This window comes from Hypanus sabinus, chromosome 2, assembly GCF_030144855.1.
Source record: "Hypanus sabinus isolate sHypSab1 chromosome 2, sHypSab1.hap1, whole genome shotgun sequence".
Classification (NCBI taxonomy): Eukaryota; Metazoa; Chordata; class Chondrichthyes; order Myliobatiformes; family Dasyatidae; genus Hypanus; species Hypanus sabinus.
Genome location: NC_082707.1, coordinates 12,663,495 through 12,681,955, shown reverse-complemented (window position 1 = coordinate 12,681,955; position 18,461 = coordinate 12,663,495). Strand labels below are relative to the sequence as shown.

General features: G+C 42.8%; 1 protein-coding gene across 1 annotated transcript in view; it reads right to left on the bottom strand.

Annotated features, from left to right (window-relative positions):
- Positions 1-8,354: 8,354 nt before the first annotated feature.
- The window catches only part of LOC132403038 (extracellular calcium-sensing receptor-like), a 31,918-nt gene continuing 21,811 nt past the window's right edge, over positions 8,355-18,461 (bottom strand). Inside the window, exons 6-7 of the mRNA XM_059986263.1 lie at positions 9,353-9,476; positions 8,355-9,262 (exon numbers count right to left, since the gene is read on the bottom strand). Of these exons, the coding sequence (XP_059842246.1) occupies positions 8,355-9,262; positions 9,353-9,476 (1,032 nt within the window). The remainder of the gene's footprint in view (positions 9,263-9,352; positions 9,477-18,461) is intronic.

The window sequence follows — 18,461 nt, the reverse complement described above, 5'->3', positions numbered from 1 at the left end:
GGAAAAATATATGAGGTGTTATGTACGAAAACGAGACTCCGTTGTGGTACGTTGTATCCCAGGCCAAGTTCAGGGACATATCCTAAAAGTCCATAGCATTTTTTAATGGGCAGGTGAACAGCCAGAAGTTGTTGCATAGGTAGGGAGGATGGCGTGGGCTGCAAAAAAAAAAAAACAGTTTAGGAAGATAGGTGATAAATTGAAGAATGATAGTATTAGGACACTGTTCTTAGACTGATACCCATTCTATGTCACCATGAGCACAGAAGCAGGAAAAATAATAAACACGCGGCTAAGGAAACAGTGCTTATGTGAGCGAGTCCTTCAGATTTTTTAATGTTGTCTTCTCTTCTAGGCAAGATGGCATTTGCACAAAAGGGTCGCTTTCCATTGAACTGGAAAGGGACCAATGTCTTAGCTGGAAGGTTTTGTCCTGCTGCTACGGCTTTTAAAATCTGGTTGCATGGGAATATATATCAGAATATCATGGGAAATAGTCAGATGTCTGTGGGGAAAGATATTATTAACCCTATATGCAAAGAGAAAAATCAAAAGGATGAGCATTATTGTAATAATGTTCAGAGTTGGGATTATTTATGTGCAAGGAACATTGAAGGTAAGGTGGCTGAGCTTCATAGTATAGAACATAATGTAAAATTACGATTCTGTAGCCATTAGTTAGTTTGATTTACATGAGAGACATGTATGCCAGTTATACCTGCGGGAGTGTTTCAAGGTTTGTTTAATTTTAATATGATAGGGCCGGAGAGCTGGCATTACTAGTCAATGAAAATGTCACGGCAGTTCTCAGACTGGATGGCCACAGTACTGAAGCAATGTGACTGCACATCAGGAATTTGAAAGGGATGAGCATGGAAATGGAATTATATTATAGCTCACTAATTGCTACCAAGATTGAGAGGAGCAAAATGCAGAGAAAATGCAAATAGTTGCAAGAAAATATAGTTGTGAGAGTAGGCGATTTATCTTATCAAAAAATGACTGGGACATCTATACTCTAAAAACGGCTGGACTGCGTTTGTCAAATGTGTCGAAGAAAGTTTCCTTATTCGGTATGTAGATGCTCCAACTAGACAGTGTGCAATGCTAAGATATTAAACAGGGCAGATTTTATATATGTATTTAAGGCAACTCTTTGGATCTAATGATTATTATTCAATTAGTTTCAAGATAATTATGGAGAAGGATATATCTTGCTTTCACATTGAGATTCTAAATTATGGAAACGCCAATTTTGATTTCAGCAGTGAAAAGCAGGTTGAAGGGCAAGGCTAAAAGTTGCAGAGATCCTTGTTTACTTTGCAATCTGGATTTACTCGGAAGATTACAGAGAATCTACATTGCAGAATCTAAAGCGGAGCGAAAAATTAATCAGTTTAGAAATAACAGAGAAGGAGATGCATATGTCTTAACGCACGTTTGTGAGGAAAAATCCACAGAGTCTGACTGTATCTTCCCACAGACATGGTGAGATACGAGAGGTGAAATTATTGGGGTTATAGAGCAGAAATATTTGAAATGTCCTTTGAGGGGGGTATACCGCAGTGTAATTGTAGGATATCTAATTTTCCGTTGTTTAAGAAGTCCCGTAAGAATAATCTCAGAAAATAAAGGTCGGTGACCTGAGGTGAGTCGGGGATAAATTATCTGATTTAGCTGGGCTTTAGCTAGGATATTGACAAGGTCCAAAGGAGAGGATGGTGAAAAAAAAAAAGATTCAGTCGCTTTGCAGTAAAACTGAGGGATTCAATTCAATTGGACATTTTGTTCGTGGGAGATATTAGAGAGTGGGAGCGAATGGTTGCAGTTTGCGACATGAAAATAGGGTAATCTTATACAGCTCACCAAGGGGTGCTGAGGAGTGCAGTAAAATACAGTCTGGGAATACAGATTCATAATTGCTTCTATGTTTCGGAAGAGGTAGCAGGATTAGTGATACAGCTTATGGGACACTGGACTTCACAAAACAAATTGTAGAGAACAGGGAACACGAATGAATCTGCAGATGCTGGAAATAAATAAAAACATAAAATGCTGGCAGAACTCAGCAGGCCAGACAGCATCTATGGGAGGAGGTAGTGACGACGTTTCGGGTTGAAGCATACGGATGGAATATGTTCTCAAAAACCAATTTGGTGTATCATATACAGCTCTGGTCAACGTACTATCGGAACGTTGTCATTCAGAGGACAGAGAACGTTTAAACCGATATTGCTAAGACTTCAGGACCTCAGATATAGTAAAAGGTGAAAGAGGGAATAATTTGCTTGCTGATGCACTGGAAAGTGTAGGGACAGCTAATAGATATACAATGTTATGCGTATCCTAGTTAGGGTATATGCAAGCAGACTTTGTCCACTGTGGTTCGGTGAGACTTGAGCAAAAGCCCATATGCATAGTACCAACCACTTACGGGGAACATTGGAGTAACTTCTTCAATCACAGGACAATGTGATTATGACAATGTGGAATAAACTTCCAGTGGAAGTGTTCGATGCGATTTAGATTTCAGTAATGGAGAAACATTTTGTTACTTATGTATATATATGGATTTCTAAGTTTCAGCTTAAAGTTGATGGGACAAGGCAGAATCAAAGTATGTTACTGAAAGTGATGCTGACATCTCCTGACAAAATTCCTCAACAAAATTCTCAGAGAGATAGGTAATGTTAGAGATTTAGGCGATTATAAGGTAAACAGGATGGAGTTTAAGATTGAAACTAAGAGAACCAGAGGTGGCCAAGAGAAGGCCTTTGCGGGCAGGATTACAGAAAAGCCCAGGGCATTCTACAAGTAAATGAAGAGCAGGAGGATAAGACATAAAAGAATAGGAACTATCAAATGTGACAGTGTGAAATTGTGTAGGGAAAAGGAGGAAATAGCATAGGTATTTAATGAATACTTTACTTCAGTATTCACTATGGAAAAGGTTCTTACTGATAATAGTAACGACTTGCAGCAGATTGAAAAGTTTGAGCATGAATATATTAAGAAATAGGATGTGCTGGAGGTTTTGGAAAGCATCAAGTCGCATAAGTCTCCTGCCCCGGATGAGATGTACCCCAGGCTATTGTGCGAGGCGAGGTAGGAGATTAGGCTTTGGGTATGTTCTTTGCATCACCAATAGGGAGTGGAGAGTTTTCAGAGGATTGGAGTGTTGCGAATGTTGTGCCTTTATTCAAGAATTGGAGTAGAGATAGACCAGGAAACTGTAAACCAGTGTGTCTTGCCTCGGTGGCTGGTAAGTTGATGGAGAAGATCCCAAGAGGAGGAATTTATGAACATTTGAAGAGGTATAATATGATTAGGAATAATCCGCACGGCTTTGCAACGGGCAGGTAGTGTCTTACCAGACTGACTGATTTTTGTAGGATCTGACTAAACATACTGATGAAGGAAGAGCAGTAGATATGGCGTATCTGGATTTCAGAAAAACATTTGATAATGTACCCCATGGAAGAATTTTTGAGAAAGTAAGGAGCTATGTGACCCAAGGGGACATTGATTTGGGGATCGAGAACAGGCTTGCTCACAGCAGGGAAACAATGGACGTAGGCGGGTCATATTCTGCATGGAGGTCGGTCACCAGTGGAGTGGCTCAGAGATCTGTTCTGGTACCTTAACTCTTCGTGATTTTTATAAACGACCTCGATGAGGAACTGGAGAGATGGGTTAGTAAGTTTGCTGATGACACTAAGGTTGGAGCTGCTGTGGATAGTGTGAAGGTCTGTCAGAGGTTACAGCGGGACATTGATAGGATGCAAAACTGGGCTGAGAAGTGTAGCAGATGGAGTTCAACACAGATAAGTATGAATTCATTCATTTTGGTAGGTCAAACATGATGGCAGAATATAGTATTATTGATAAGACTTTTGGCAGTGAGGAAGATTAGAGGGATTTCGGGGTCCGATTCCAGAGCCACTCAAAATAGCTGTGCAGGTTGACACTGTGGTTACGAAGACTTCCGGTGTATTGGCCTTCATTATTCGTGAATTGAATTTAGGACCCCACAGGAAATGTTACAGCTGTATAGGACCCTGGTCAGACCCCACTTGGAGTACTGTGCTCAGTTCTAGACGTTTCACTACATGAAGGATGTGCAAGCCGCTGGAAGGATGTAGAGGAAATTTACAAAGATGTTGCCTGGACTGAGGAGCATGTCCTATGAGGATTGGTTGAGTTAACTCGGCCTTTTCTCCTTGCAGCGATGGAGGACGAGAGATGACCTGATAGAGGTGTTTCAGATATTGAGAGGCCTGGAACGTGTGGATAGTCAGAGTCTTTTTCCCAGGGTTGAAATGGTTGACACAAGAGGACACAGGGTAAAGGTGCTGGGGAGTAGGTACAGAGAAGATGTCAGGACCAAGGATTTTTTTTTTACTCAGAGAGTGGTTAGTTTGTGGAATGGGCTGACGGTAACGGTGATGGTGGAGGATACGACACGGTCTTTTAGGAGACTTCTGGAGTGGTATATTGAGCTTAGAAAATTAGAGGGCTGTTGGTAAGCCTAGTAATTTCTGGGGTAGGGACATGTTCGGCACCACCTTGTATTCTATTATGCTGTAGCATTTCTATATTTCTATTTTTCTATAATTCAATCAACAAAGATACTGAATTCATCCAACTAAACGACTCTCGAGCAAAAGAAAATTATTTAATTATTTCTAATTAACTGGTGACAGCTTCAAATGTAAATATATAATTCTCTCTACATGCCCCTGCTTACCGCTCATACTTTCCGTACATGGCTTTGGCTAAATCAGAGGAACAAATCGTCCTAAAAAACGCAAGATCTAGTAGTTCCCCATTATGTTACAAGCAACTGTCACATGACAAATCAGTCATTCTTGCAACCATTTATATAAGTTTAAGTCAGTAACTGTTAACCATTCTGCGAATATTAACAATGTTATTTATTTATATCACGAAGTATTCATTACTAACTGGAGTGTAAAATGCCAGAATACCAAACAACTGCACAAGTTAGTTCTTTATTAGAGGTTGAACAAGTTAGGCATTTATACTTTGGAGTGTAGACGGTTAAGGGAGACTTGATAGAGTGACTTAAAATTATGAGGGGCATAGGTAGATTTCACGTGTATAGGCTTTGTCCATTGAGAGTAGGGGAGATTCAAACAAGAGGACATGAGTTGAGAGTAAGGGGAAAATTTTAGTGGTAAAACGAGGGGGTCTTCTTTACTCAGAAAGTGGTAGCTGTGTGGAACGAGCTTCAAGTAGAAGTGGTAGAGGTAGGTTCGATTTTGTCATTAAAATAAGTTGGATAGGTATATGGACAGGAAAGGAATGGAGGGTTATGTGCCGAGTGCAGGTAGGTGTGACTAGGTGAGAGTAATCTTTCGGCTCGGACTAGAAGGGCTGAGATGGCCTTTTCCATGCTGTAATTGTTATATGTTTATCTGGTTAATTGCGAAGTTCTCTCTGTCCTCCCAACCACATGATAGAAAGATCTTAAGTTCAGCCACTGATGATATATTTTAAAAAAGTTAATTTGAGTCAACGCAAATATATCATTATTTTCTCAACGTCTTTATAGCATAAACTATGTTGATTGTTAGGTACCTGCGTTTTGTTTCTGTTGTTTGTTAAATATTGGGGTCACATTTGTTCTCCACTGGAACAAAAAAGAATATGATTTTGGACGATAGTAACCAATGTATCGCCTGGCTGCAAACGTTGCTCGTTCAGAGCTCCGGTATATAGATCACCAGCACATTGGAAGCTCTTAATTTTTTGAATAATTTCCAGAGGCAGCATTGCAAGTACTGTACAGGGATCTGAAAGTAGTGAAAGTAACCCTGCCCTCAAATTTACCTCGTCCATTTGAGACATCTCCCTCCCTCGTTTCTTGATCGTATAGTCTCCATCTCCGGAGACGGCTTATCTACTGATATCTACTATAAGCCTACAGACTCTCACATCTACCTGGACTATTCCTCTCCCTCCCTGTCTCTTGCAAAAATGCCACGCCCTTCTGGCAACTTCTTCGCCTCCGCCGCACATGCTCCCGGGATGAGGCTTTTCATTCCAGGACGAAGGAGATGTCTTCCTTTTTTTAAAGAAAGGGGCTCCCTTCCCCCACCATCAACTCTGCTCCCAAACGCGTCTCTCCCGTTACACGCACTTTTGCTCTCACCCCATCCTCCCGGCACCCTACTCGGGATAGGGTTCCCCTTGTTCTCACCTACCACCCCACCAGCCTCCGGGTCGGACATAAAATTCTCCACAACTTCCGACACTTCCAACGGGATCCCACTATCAAGCACACCTTTCCCTCCCTCCCTCTTTCTGCTTTCGGCAGGGATCACTCCCTAAGCAAATCCCTTGTCCATTCGATCCACAGCCGCCATCCCTTCCCACCGATCCCCCGCCGCCATCCTTTCCCGCCATCTCCCTGCTGGCACTTATACTTGTAAGCTGAACAAGAGCTACACCTGCATTTATACTTTCGCCCTCAGTACTATTCAGGTTCCCAGGGAGTCCTTCTAGGTGAGGCGAGACTTCAACTGTCAGTAGACTGGTGTGATATACTGCGTCAGGTGCTTCCGGTGCGGTCTTCTATATATATTGATGAGATCCATAGCAGACTGGAGGACCGTTTGATGAACATCTACGCTCTGTCCGCCAGAGAAAAGAAGATCACACATTTTAATTCCACGACACATTCCCGTTCTGAAATGTCTATCCAGGCCCTCCTCTTCTGTCAATATCAAGCCAAACTCAGGTTGGAGAAAAAACACCTGTTATTCCTTCAGGGTGACCTCCAACCTGATTGGGATGAATACTGATTTCTCTAACTTCCATAAAAACAACTCCTCCCCTTATTACCCCATCCCTTATTTATTTAGTATCCCCCCACTCTTTTTCTCTTTCTCTGCCCCTCTCACAATCACTCGTTCTGCATTTCCCTCCGCTGCTCACCTCCCTCTTTCTTTCTCCCTAGGACTCCCGTCCCATGACCCTTTCCCTGCTCCTGCTGTGTATTCCTTTTGCCAATCACCTTTGCAGCTCTTAGCTTTATCCCTCCCCCTAATGTTTTCTCCTTTAATTTCTGACTTCCCCGTCCCCTCCCACTTATAAATCTCTATTTTCTTTCAGATAGTCTTGACAAAGAGTCTCGGCTCGAAACGTCGACTGTACTTCTTCCTATAGATGCTGCCTGTCCTGTTGCGCTCAGTCTGCATTTTGTGTGTATCTTCTGATAGCAGTGTTATTGAAAGATCATAAATGTACATAAGTGCCGAATTTATTGCAAGCTCCTACGCACGTGCTAGTTAATGCAGACATATTGCATTAACTAGCAATCATATGGCCGCAACTCAAGAGAAAATGAAAACATGTAGATATGGTCAATCGCTTAATTTTCTGATCACAACAAATATCAGAACTGGGAAGACATGTGAAATGACTAACTTTGACTGTGAATGATTTCTGATGCTGGAAAGGCTTTGCGGATTTCAGAAATTGATGATCTGCTGTGCTTTTCATACACAACAGTCTCAGGATTTTACAGAAAATCATCAGGTGAGCGGCAGTTTTCTGGGTGTAAAAGGCCTTGTCGATGAGAGAGGTTAGATAAGAATGTCTTGCTTCGTTCAAACTGATAAGAAAACGGCAGTAACTCAAGTAGCCATTCATTGCGAACGCACAGGGAGAAAGATCAGCAGTGATGAAACGGCGGAGCGCTCACGAATGCTCATTATGTTTTATGATCTGATGATCTAACATGTCGAAAATAAAGACACGGGGAAAAATACAGCAGTAGGTACCGTGTTCATTTATTTCGGAAATTAGTAAGCTAGCAACTAATCGTATAAAATTAAGGATATGTATCTACCTTCGCCACAAGTAATCTATTATCCAAAGACTGGTCTTAATTGTTTAACAATAATATTGAAGAAAGAAAGTGCATTCTTTGCACTATCGAAGTTCCAATCGGAATGACATTTTGACAGCGCTTGCGTTTGAGTGCATTTATGATCGGTATTGACAGAGGAAGTGTTTCGACAAGCAAACTTTAATAATGCAGAAACCAGAAATATATAGTAAATCGAACATCACATTTCCTTTTTCTCGCATTGGCTCATAAACGTACGTACAGTCCAAAGAAAAATATTGTAACATATTTGTATTATTAAGCACGATTGAAAGACCATAAGATATAGGAACATAAGTAGGAATATTCAGCCCGTCGGTCTGCTCCGCCATTCAATTATAGGTAATTGACCTGAGATAGTATCAAAAGATTTAAATCTAGGTTAATCAATGAGGACAATACATATGTATGTGAAAATGTTATAAAGGGAAGCTGGCATTTACAATGAAGTCACTTTATCCATCATATTTTTCTTTGTATTCTTTTCCGGTTTCAGTAAGATAATGTAACATTTCGGTGCAAAAATGCACAGGAGCAGACCGAAGCTCGATGCCCAGATAGCGAACACCTCTACGGCAGCGGTGTACTTTCCTGGAGAGCTCACGTAAGCTGGAATAAAAGTTATCCAAACAGCGCAAAAGATCAGCATGCTAAAGGTGATGTACTTGGTATCGTTAAAATTGTCCGGTAGATTCCGGGCAAGGAATGCAAGCAATAAGCACACGATGGACAACAACGCAATATAGGCTGACACTAAGTAAAATGCGGTCAATGAGCCCACGTTACATTCCAGAATAATGATGTCTCTATAATGACTCATGTTTTCCAGTGGGTAGGGAGGTGACACACTTACCCAGACAACGCACACTAAACCTTGCAAAAAGGTAAGACCTAAGACACCTAGACGTTGCTGCGTTGGTCCGACCCACTTCATCACACTGCTATTGGGAAATGTTGCTGTAAATGCAACCACGACAAGTATGGTTTTGCCCAAAATGCAGGAAATGCAAAGCACGGACACAACTCCGAAAGCTGTGCGGCGCAGCATGCATGACCAACCGGAAGGTTCTCCAATGAAGGCAAGCGATACAATAAAGCAAAGGAGGAGAGCAAAAAGGAGCAAAAAACTGAGTTCAGAGTTGTTCGCTTTGACTACTGGGGTTTCCCGATACTGGTAGAAAATAGCAGCGATGGCCAATGTAAATCCCACACCCATTAGAACAAGTGTGACTAGTACAAATCCCAGAAGTTCTCTAAAGGAAAGAAACTCAACCTTCTTGAGAACACATTTTGTTTTTGCCCGATTGGACCAGTACTTCGAGGGGCACTTGATACAATCAATGGAATCTGGAAAACAAAGTATTCATTTGATACGAAAATAAATGTGAGCATAAAATACGGGAATTGGGAAACGTTGCTCTTCTTCTTTTCACTTACCGGTGACATTACTGATCTCACCATCGGCGCACTCAGCACAGTCAAAACAACATACTGGCTGCCCTTTCCGGCTGACTTTTCGTGTTCCAGGAAGACAGGGCTCTGAGCAAATTGCCCGTGGGATCTGAAGCAACAGAAAATAGATAACCAATGGATGTTCAAATGCACCATTTAACAGATTAAGTAGTTGACAAAGCTTTTGAAAATGAATACCTAAAGTAAAAGAAAGTTATTTGCCCAGTGAACATTGAAATGATTATCTGGACAATATTATATGTAAACCGATGCCACAGAGGAAGGTTGCTAAAATTAATGACAAGCAAACCTGGAGAACAGGGTGTTTTGAGTCAAGGCATAGGGGATGAATTCTGGAGTTCGATATCAGGAGGTCGTCGCACGATATGGAAAAAAGTAGCGGTAAATGGGCACAGCTGAATTAACTCCCATGGGACGGAGAGCATATTGGTAACAGAGACTATAAACTAGTTTCCACTTCTATGCACTGTTTATGCCTGAAATCCGCATCAATCGCAGCCTTAGGCACTGCCAAGTACTCACACCCAATGTGCAGGATCCAGGTAATTGGATAACTGACTGGATGGGGGAAGTGGACAGCCAGCCACTTCAGTTGGCTCCTTGGCTCAGAAGAGAAGGAGATGGGGGTTGGAAGAACCGGAGTGATGCAGTGATAGGGGATGCCGGAAAAGTCCGGATGTTCTGTAGAAGAGAACGAGATTTCCATAAGGTAAGTTTCCTTCCACGTGCCGGCGTCAAATACGTCTCAAAACGAGTCCAAATATTCTTAAGTGGTACAGTGAGCAGCCAGAGGCCGTGGTCCACGACGGTACCAATGATATGGGCACGAAAATTGTCAAGGTCCAGCAAAGTATGTACTGGTAATTAGGTGATAAATTAACGACAGGGCTTCGAGGTCATGATCTCAAGATTGGCACGTGCAAGTGAGGCGAGAAAAAGGAAGATCATGCAGTTGAACGCGTGGCTAAGGAGATGGTGCAGGTGCGCCGACTTCAGTTATTTGGAGGACTTCGCCCTCTTATTGAGAATGTGGGACTTTCACAAAAGGGAGAGTTTGCATCTGAAATGGAGTAATTTTCTATTGCTGCACGGGGGTGCTTCAATCCTGAGTTGTTCTGTGAACTGAATCAGAGCACCAGAGGAAAGAGTGGTATCACAAGCACACGACAATCTGAAAAAGCTGGAATTCCAAAGCATGTCACAAAAAATGCTGGAGCAACGCAGCGGGACAAGCAGCATTTATATAAAGAAGTAAGCAGTCGACGTTTAGTGCTGAGTAGCTTCAACACGCCTGGATGACAGTTTAAGCAGGTGGGGAGAGGGGAGGAGGAAATATAAGGTGCAGTTCGTCGGTGAAACAGTAAGATGGACTTCTGGTAGAGAAACGAGTTGGAAAATTAAAAGATGAAAGAAATAAAGTTTGGAGAGTTGATTGTTGAGGATAGTGACAAAAACGTCATCCCCTCATTTTAGTTCATTCATCTCCGCTGCATCTGCTCTCAGGATGAGTCTTTTCATTCCAGAGTTATTGAGATGCCCTCATTCTCCAAAGATATTGGTTTTCCTTCCTCACCATCAACGCTGTCCTCATCCGCATCTCTTCCAGTTCGCACTCATTTGCCCTCACCCCATCTTCCAGCCGTCACATCAGGAATAGGCTTCCACTTGCCCTCTCTTACCATCCAACTGGACACCGTGTTCAGCACATAATCCTCCATAACTTCCGCGATTTCAGGCGTGATCCCACCACCAAGCACCTTTCCCTTCCCCCGCCCCTCCATTCTCCGCATTTCACAAAGGTCACTCCTTATGCATTTCCCTTGAAACCTTCCCTTGACACCTCATCCATTCCCACAGATCTTCTACCTGGTTGTTCCCATTAAAGCGGATTGAAGAATCATATCTGTCCGTACATTTCCTCTCTCACTACTATTTAGGGCAGAAAACAGTTCATCCAGGTGTAGCGATAAATTTACGGTGTTTGTACTATGCACTTGTTGATCAGAGGAAACTATGGTCTAATCAAGGACAGGGGATACAGACAAACCTGTCACAAGGGAACAAGAGACTGGACCCAAATGCAGGACGCAGACATTGAAGTACTAGGGCAAGGACAGGAACAACTAAAGGTTAGAACAAGATCGGGAGACCGTGGCGCACGTGAAGCACGTGGGATTCAAAGATGATCCTGAGGTTCAGAGATAGTTCAGGCGAGGCAGGATCCTGGAGTTCATGGCGAGGCAGGAGCTTGCAGTTCATGGCGACGCAGGAGCTTGGTGTTCATGACGACGCAGGAGCTTGGAGTTCATAGCGACGCAGGAGCTTGGCTAGGCTAGAGGATGGGTCTACGGGCAAGGAATACTGGGAGGATAGCCCCCTGGGTGAACCGCATAACTCCTGGGCAGGGCCCGGCCTACCAGGCAGGAACACAGGGGCCAGCGCAGCTCGCTGGGCACCTGAGTAGGTGTGGCGCACAACCCGTCGGAAGAATGGGGTAGGAAAGGTTCAGAGTCCCCCGCCAGCAACAGTTGGGCTTACACGGCGGAGGCAAGGAGTCAGAAGGGAGCTCGGTCCAGGGTGACGACGAGAACGGACTTACAGAACTAGTTGATTAACATTGGGTACTCCAAGCCGGGACGAACAGAACGAAACCGGGCGAACAGCGCAAGCAGGACAAACGTGACGCACGGGTTGGAACAGTGAGCACAGGGCACCAGCGCAAACAGGACGATCAGGTCGAAATAGGTAGACAGGCGAACTGCGCGACAGCGCGAACAAGGCGAGGCGGACAGAACCGCAGGACCGACGCGTACAAGACAAACTGGCGAACAGGACAAAAACAGGACGATCCTCCCAACTAGACTCAGTCCCAGAGCCCCTTAAATACACCTGCCAGCCGATAGGCATCAGGAGCGCCGCCTTAAGCCAAGATGATCCTATTAGGTCTTCATGGTGAAAGGGGGGACGGCTAGAAGACCCGGAGTCCGGTGTCCGTGGACCGGATCAAGAAACTGAATGCGGTTTCCGGTCCGGACCATAAAAAAAACAACTGTCTTTGTTTCCCCTCTCTCTCTCCCCCGCCCCCACACATATTTTGTAGACTCTGAACTGATTTTTGCTCTTCAATAACCTAATCTGATCAACTGAAGTTGGACACAGAAATATTCTGGTAATGATATGTTAAACCTACGTTCATTTACAAACAGGTTGTTATTTCTGATGTATAGGCTATGGACTCTGAACTGATTAATAACAGTGAGATTATCTAACCTGAGCAATAAACATGAGACCATTCTCAGACCTGAGCTACTTGTTACGGCAGACATTCCAATAAATCTGAAACCACCTTAGACTTTTTCTGGATTGCCTCATTTAAGTGGTTTGCATGAATTCAGAGTGCACAAGCACAAATCCACAAGACTATGATGGACAGAAGCAAGATGCAATAGCAGTTGTAGACCTCTACAATGACCAGTAAGAAAAGGAACCAGATAGGTCAGGTGACCTTGAGCCAATGGGGTGGATGTCCACTTGTTCAATTGATGAGGTACACGATAAGCCTCAGCAGCTCCAAATACTCATAGGCGACAACTCCCCAACAACCAGGACCAACCACGCGAATAGGGAGGACCACACGGACATATGGAAATCGGGACCAGGTGGAACGCCTGGCCAACGTAGACTCCTTTCCCGGGTAATATATTTTCTCTTCGTTTACTCTTCATGGATTGACAGAGAATTCTATTAGTGTACACACAGGTAAACAGTTCGTGAAGCCACATGCTTTTTAGTTGAAACAATCAAAGTTTCTTCTTAGTCAATGCAGATTTTCTATGCCTCACTGCTCATTTTTGCAAGGCCTGATTTTTGTAACATACTGTTTCTGGGGCTCATGGTGTAGCCTCCTGAATATCGGTAAGACTTAACGTAGACTGAGAGACCGCTTTTATTTACGCTCTACTCGTCAGATAAAAAGCAGGATGGGTCGGTAGCCATCCATTTCAATTCTGCTGCTCATTCTAATTTACAAATGTCCGTCATGACATCCTCAACTACCGCTAGGAGGAGACATTCAGGTTGGAAACAAAACACCTGATATTCCGTCATAATAGAATCTAACCTGATGATATTTACATTGTTTTTCCCACTCATATTTCCCTTTGTCATCTTATCTCCTGTCTTGCGCATCACTTCCCTCTGGCGCCCCTACTCCATCCCTTTCATCCATGTTCTTATAATCTTTCCTACCATATTCCCCATTCCACAACATTGCTTCTCGGACCAATCACCTTCACAGCTGTTTACTTAATCCCCTCCTTATCTCCCGGTTTCACCAGTCACCCTCAACCATGTACCTCTCCCTTTAATCCCCCACGTTCTTACTTTGACCTCCTCTTTCTTTGCAGTCCTAATGAAGGGTCTCGGCCCGAAAAGTCGACTGTTTACTCTTTCCTCTAGACAATGCTCCGCCTGCTGAGTTCCTCCAACATGGTGGAGAGAATGGAATGGTTTCGGGAACACTGTTGTTATGTCTAATGAAAAGTCTGGAAGCAAAAGCTGAGCACGATTGACTAATCTCTGAGTTGGTTACGTTTTAATGTAAGAGTTATTGCAGGGAAACCGAATATAGTTTCCTGCTTAAGAAAAGGAAGAAAGTACACAGAGGAGAGTTCATGGCATGATTAAACGTGGTGCTTGCCGAGAATATAATGAACGGAACAGAACAGTTGAAAAAGAGATTGCGGATAGTTAAAAAAGAACGCATGAAGTTGATCTAACAGAAGAGTTATAGGTGAATCCTTCTAGTGATACGTTAACAGCAATACAAAAGCAAGAGCTAAATGCGATCTTCTGAAGCATCGGAATATAATATATGCGTGGAGTTTAGAAAAAAATAAGACGGAGGGCATTTTAAATGAATTTCTTCCAGCTGTATTTACTTGGAAAACGGATAAAGAGCCCAGATGCAATGTAAAGCTTCATGGGGTTACAAAGACTTTGCCTATTCTCATCGACCCGCACCGGACCCATTACTTCAGATACACCTGCTATCCATGTCATTATCCAATCTTTTGTTAAACATTGAAGTGTAGCTCGCATGCACCACTTGCACTGCCAGCACTTTGCAAACTCTGATGATCATCTGAATGAAGACGTTTCTCCTTGTTGTTTTTAAAACTTTCACCTTTCATCATGAGCACAAGACGTCTACTTGAGTCCCACCCAACTTCAGTGGAGAAAGGCTACATGTAAATAACCTATCGAAACCCCTCGTAATTCTGTACATCTCCATAAAAACTCATCTCAGTCTTCTATAGTCTATCTTTCCTATTCAATCACGGCCTCGTGAACTGACAAAATCCTTGGAAATTTTCGCTGTACTCTCCCAAACTTATTTACATCTATCTTGTAGATAGGTGGAAAAAAAACTGTACACAATTCTCCAAATTGGAGCTCGCTAATATTTTATACAACTTCAATATAAAAATACATCACCTGTACACAATTATTTGAATTATGAAAGACAATGTGCCAAAAGCTTTCTTACGACTCTACCCACCTGTGAAAAAATTTCAAGGAGTTATGGAATTGCATTCCTGAATGCATTGTCCCACATTACGCTGTGCAAGACCTACCGTGGTTTGTCCTTCAGAAGTGTAACGCCGAGAACGTAACTGCATTAAATTCCATAGCCTTCTTCAGACTCATTTTTCAGTTGGTCCAGGTCTCGCTGCAAGACTTGATAGTCTTCCTTTCTGTCCACACGTCCTCCACCCTTGATGTAACCAGTAAATTTGCTGATCTAGTTAACCACGTAATAATCCAGTTTGTTGATGTAGATGATCAACAGCAACGGAAAATGCGTGTCCCCCCGAGGTCCTTCCGTAGACACAGGCCTCAAGTCAGGTAGTCAAACATCTATTGACACTCACTGGCTTCTCTCTGAAAGCTAATGTCTAATCCAATTTACTACCTCATCTTGAATACCGAACTACTGGTTCTTCTTGACTAACTTCCAATGTTGATAGATGTTAACTGACTTGCTTAGTCCATGTAGTGAACATTCACTGTCCTGCCTTCATCAACTTTTCTCGTAACTTCATCGAGAAACTGTGAGATTAGTTAGAGAAGACCTATCGCACACCAATCCTTACTTGACTCTCCTTTATCAGTCCATGTCTATCCAAATAGTCAGATATCCTGTCCTTTAGAAAACATTCCAATAATATTACCACTACTTATGTCAGGCTAATCGGCCTATAGTTTCCCAGTTTAATTAAGGAGCATTGCATAAGAATTCCAACTGCACAGGCTATCCTCCAATCCTCTGATACCTCACCTGCAGTTAAGGATGACTTAAAATTTTTTGCAAAGGCCCCTGACGTTTTCACAACTTCTTCCGCAGTCTCCGAGGAAACACCATGTTAGGCGCTGCAGACGAATCCAAACTAAGTTGCATCAAGACAACAAACAACTAATCCTCTGTAAATTGCATTGATTCTATTCAGCTGATGCCGCCGTGCCCCACTTCTACATCTGCCCCACTTGTCCGTCTCCTGAGTAAATACAGATGCAAAAAAATCAATTAATATCACTCCCAGCTGTTTTGGATCTACGCATCGATTACCATTCTGATCTCCTGGAGAACTATTTTGTCTGTGCTATCCCTTTACTCTTAACATATCTGCAGAATCCCTTAGAAATCTTCTTGATCTGTTTGATTGCCAAACTCATCCATTCCTTTAACCCTCTTGATTTCGTTCTTAAGTGTTTTCTTATATTTCTGATACTCTACAGGCAACGCATCTGATCCAAGCTGCTGATGCCTGCTACGCTAATCCGTTCCATTTCCTCTTAACAGGGGCGTCGATGACGCATGGAGAATAAGGTTCACTCCTGAGCTATGCTTACCTTTTAATTGGACATGTACACCACAAACATTGAACTGTCAAAATTTCAATTTAGCATGTTTCTAACTTTCGCAGTACACCTTTGACAGAAAGCAACCTGTCCGAATCCACAGGTTAAAATCATTTCTAATACCGTTAAAATTGGCGTTTCTGTTGTTTAAAATCTCAACCCACGGTCCTGATGGATTGTATTTTATATTTGATTCGAAAGTAACTGCATTGTGATCACAAGGCACTAAGTGTTCCTCAACAGATATTTCTTTCACCTTCGCCACCTCATTCCCTAATAGTGATGAAGCACATTCTCTCGTTGGGACTTCTATGTACCGTTTAATGAAGCTTCGTTGAACACGTCTGACAAACTCTGTTCTGTCTAGTCCACAGTATGTGAGTCACTGTCAATATGTGGAAAGTTAAAATTTCCTACAATTATAACCTTAATTTTCTTGCGACGATGTCTGATCCCTCTGTAAATTTGTTCTTGTATATTCCGTGGACTGTTGCTTGGTCTCTAATGTAGCCCCGTTAACGTGGTCATAACTTTCTTCTTAGTTCCACCCATAACGCCTCACGAAACAAATTGTCCAGTTTGTTCCGACTGAGAACGGCCGTGATTATTTCCTTGACGAATATCATCACCTCTCCACTCTAAACCCCACAGCTCTGTCACGTCTAAAATAACCATGGATCACTAATCTGGCAGTCCAGCACTCCTGCCAACAGTCGTCACTAATAGCGATAGTGTCATAATTCCAATTTCCGATCCAAGTCTTGAACACATCTGCCTTTCCTTTGGTACAATGCGATCATGGACCTTTTGCTGATTGCAGATTAGTATGTGTTTGCTGTATTGGGGCATATTAAGGCGTTCAAATCATTCGGGCCTGAAATTGTGTTCCAAAGGATCCTCTGGGAGGCTTCTGCAAACATTGCGGGTTCCCGAGTACAAATATTTAAAAGGTCCTTCGTCAGTAGAGATGCTTGATCAGGAGATTTGGAAGCATAGAAACAAAGAAAGCTACAGAGCAATACAGGCTCTTCGGAAAACAAAGCTGTGCCGAACATGTCCTTACATTAGAAATTACCTTGGGTTAACTATTGCCATCTATTTTTGTAAGATCCATGTACCTATCATGGAATCGTCCTCAGTAACCGTTATCTCGTTTTCGATGTAGTTATGGTGGATGTCATGACAGAGAACGAACACAGTGATCGTGTTTCTGGCGCTGAGCCTGTTTCTGTGGTGCAGAAGGGAAAGAGGAAGATGAGGAATGCAGTAGTCATAAGGGATTCCATAGTGAGTGAAACAGACAGGAGATACTTTCAGACCGAAAGAGATAGCCCAATGGTGTGTTTCCTCCCGGTTGCCAAGGTACGGCTTATCCCGGATCGCGTGCAGAATACTCTGAAGGGACGGTGTGATCAGCCAGAAGTTTTACTACACGTTGGTACCAACGACATAGGTAGGTAAAGGGAGGAGGTCTTGATGAGCGAATTCAGGGAGGTAGGTAGGAAACTGAAAGGCAAACCTACAGTGTAGCAATATCAGGATTTCTGCCAGTGTAACGTGCTAGTGAGTGCAAGAATAGCATAATCAAGCGTGATAATACATGTCTGAGAGACTGCTGTCGGGAGCAGGGCTTCAGATTCCTGGATATGTGGGGCCTGTTCTAGGGGAGTTACAACCTGTACGAAATGGGCGGGTTACACCTGAACCCAAAGGTGACACATATCCTAGCGGGCACATTTAATAGAGCTGTTAGGGAGGGTTTAAAGTAATTTGGGAGGTGTATGGGGACCGGAGTGATAGGGCTGAATAAGGTTAACACAGAAATAAATCTAAGATAGCGTGCAACAGAGATTACAGAAAGAACATGCAGGAGACGAGGATTTAAGCAAATCTATTGGCATGAGTTACAGGGCAATAGAGGCGTGATGTAGTTAAAACAGAAAACAACAATTACTGGAATGCACGCAGCAAAAGGAATAAAATGGAAGATCTTGAAATTCAGCTACAGATTGACAAATATGACGTTTTGGCCATTTCGGAAAATTGACTAAAGGACAGCTGGCATTGGAAGCTGAAGGTCCAAAGATATACTATGTATCGAAAAATAAGCAGAGTGGGTGAAGTGGCTCTATGCATAAGAAATAATATTAAA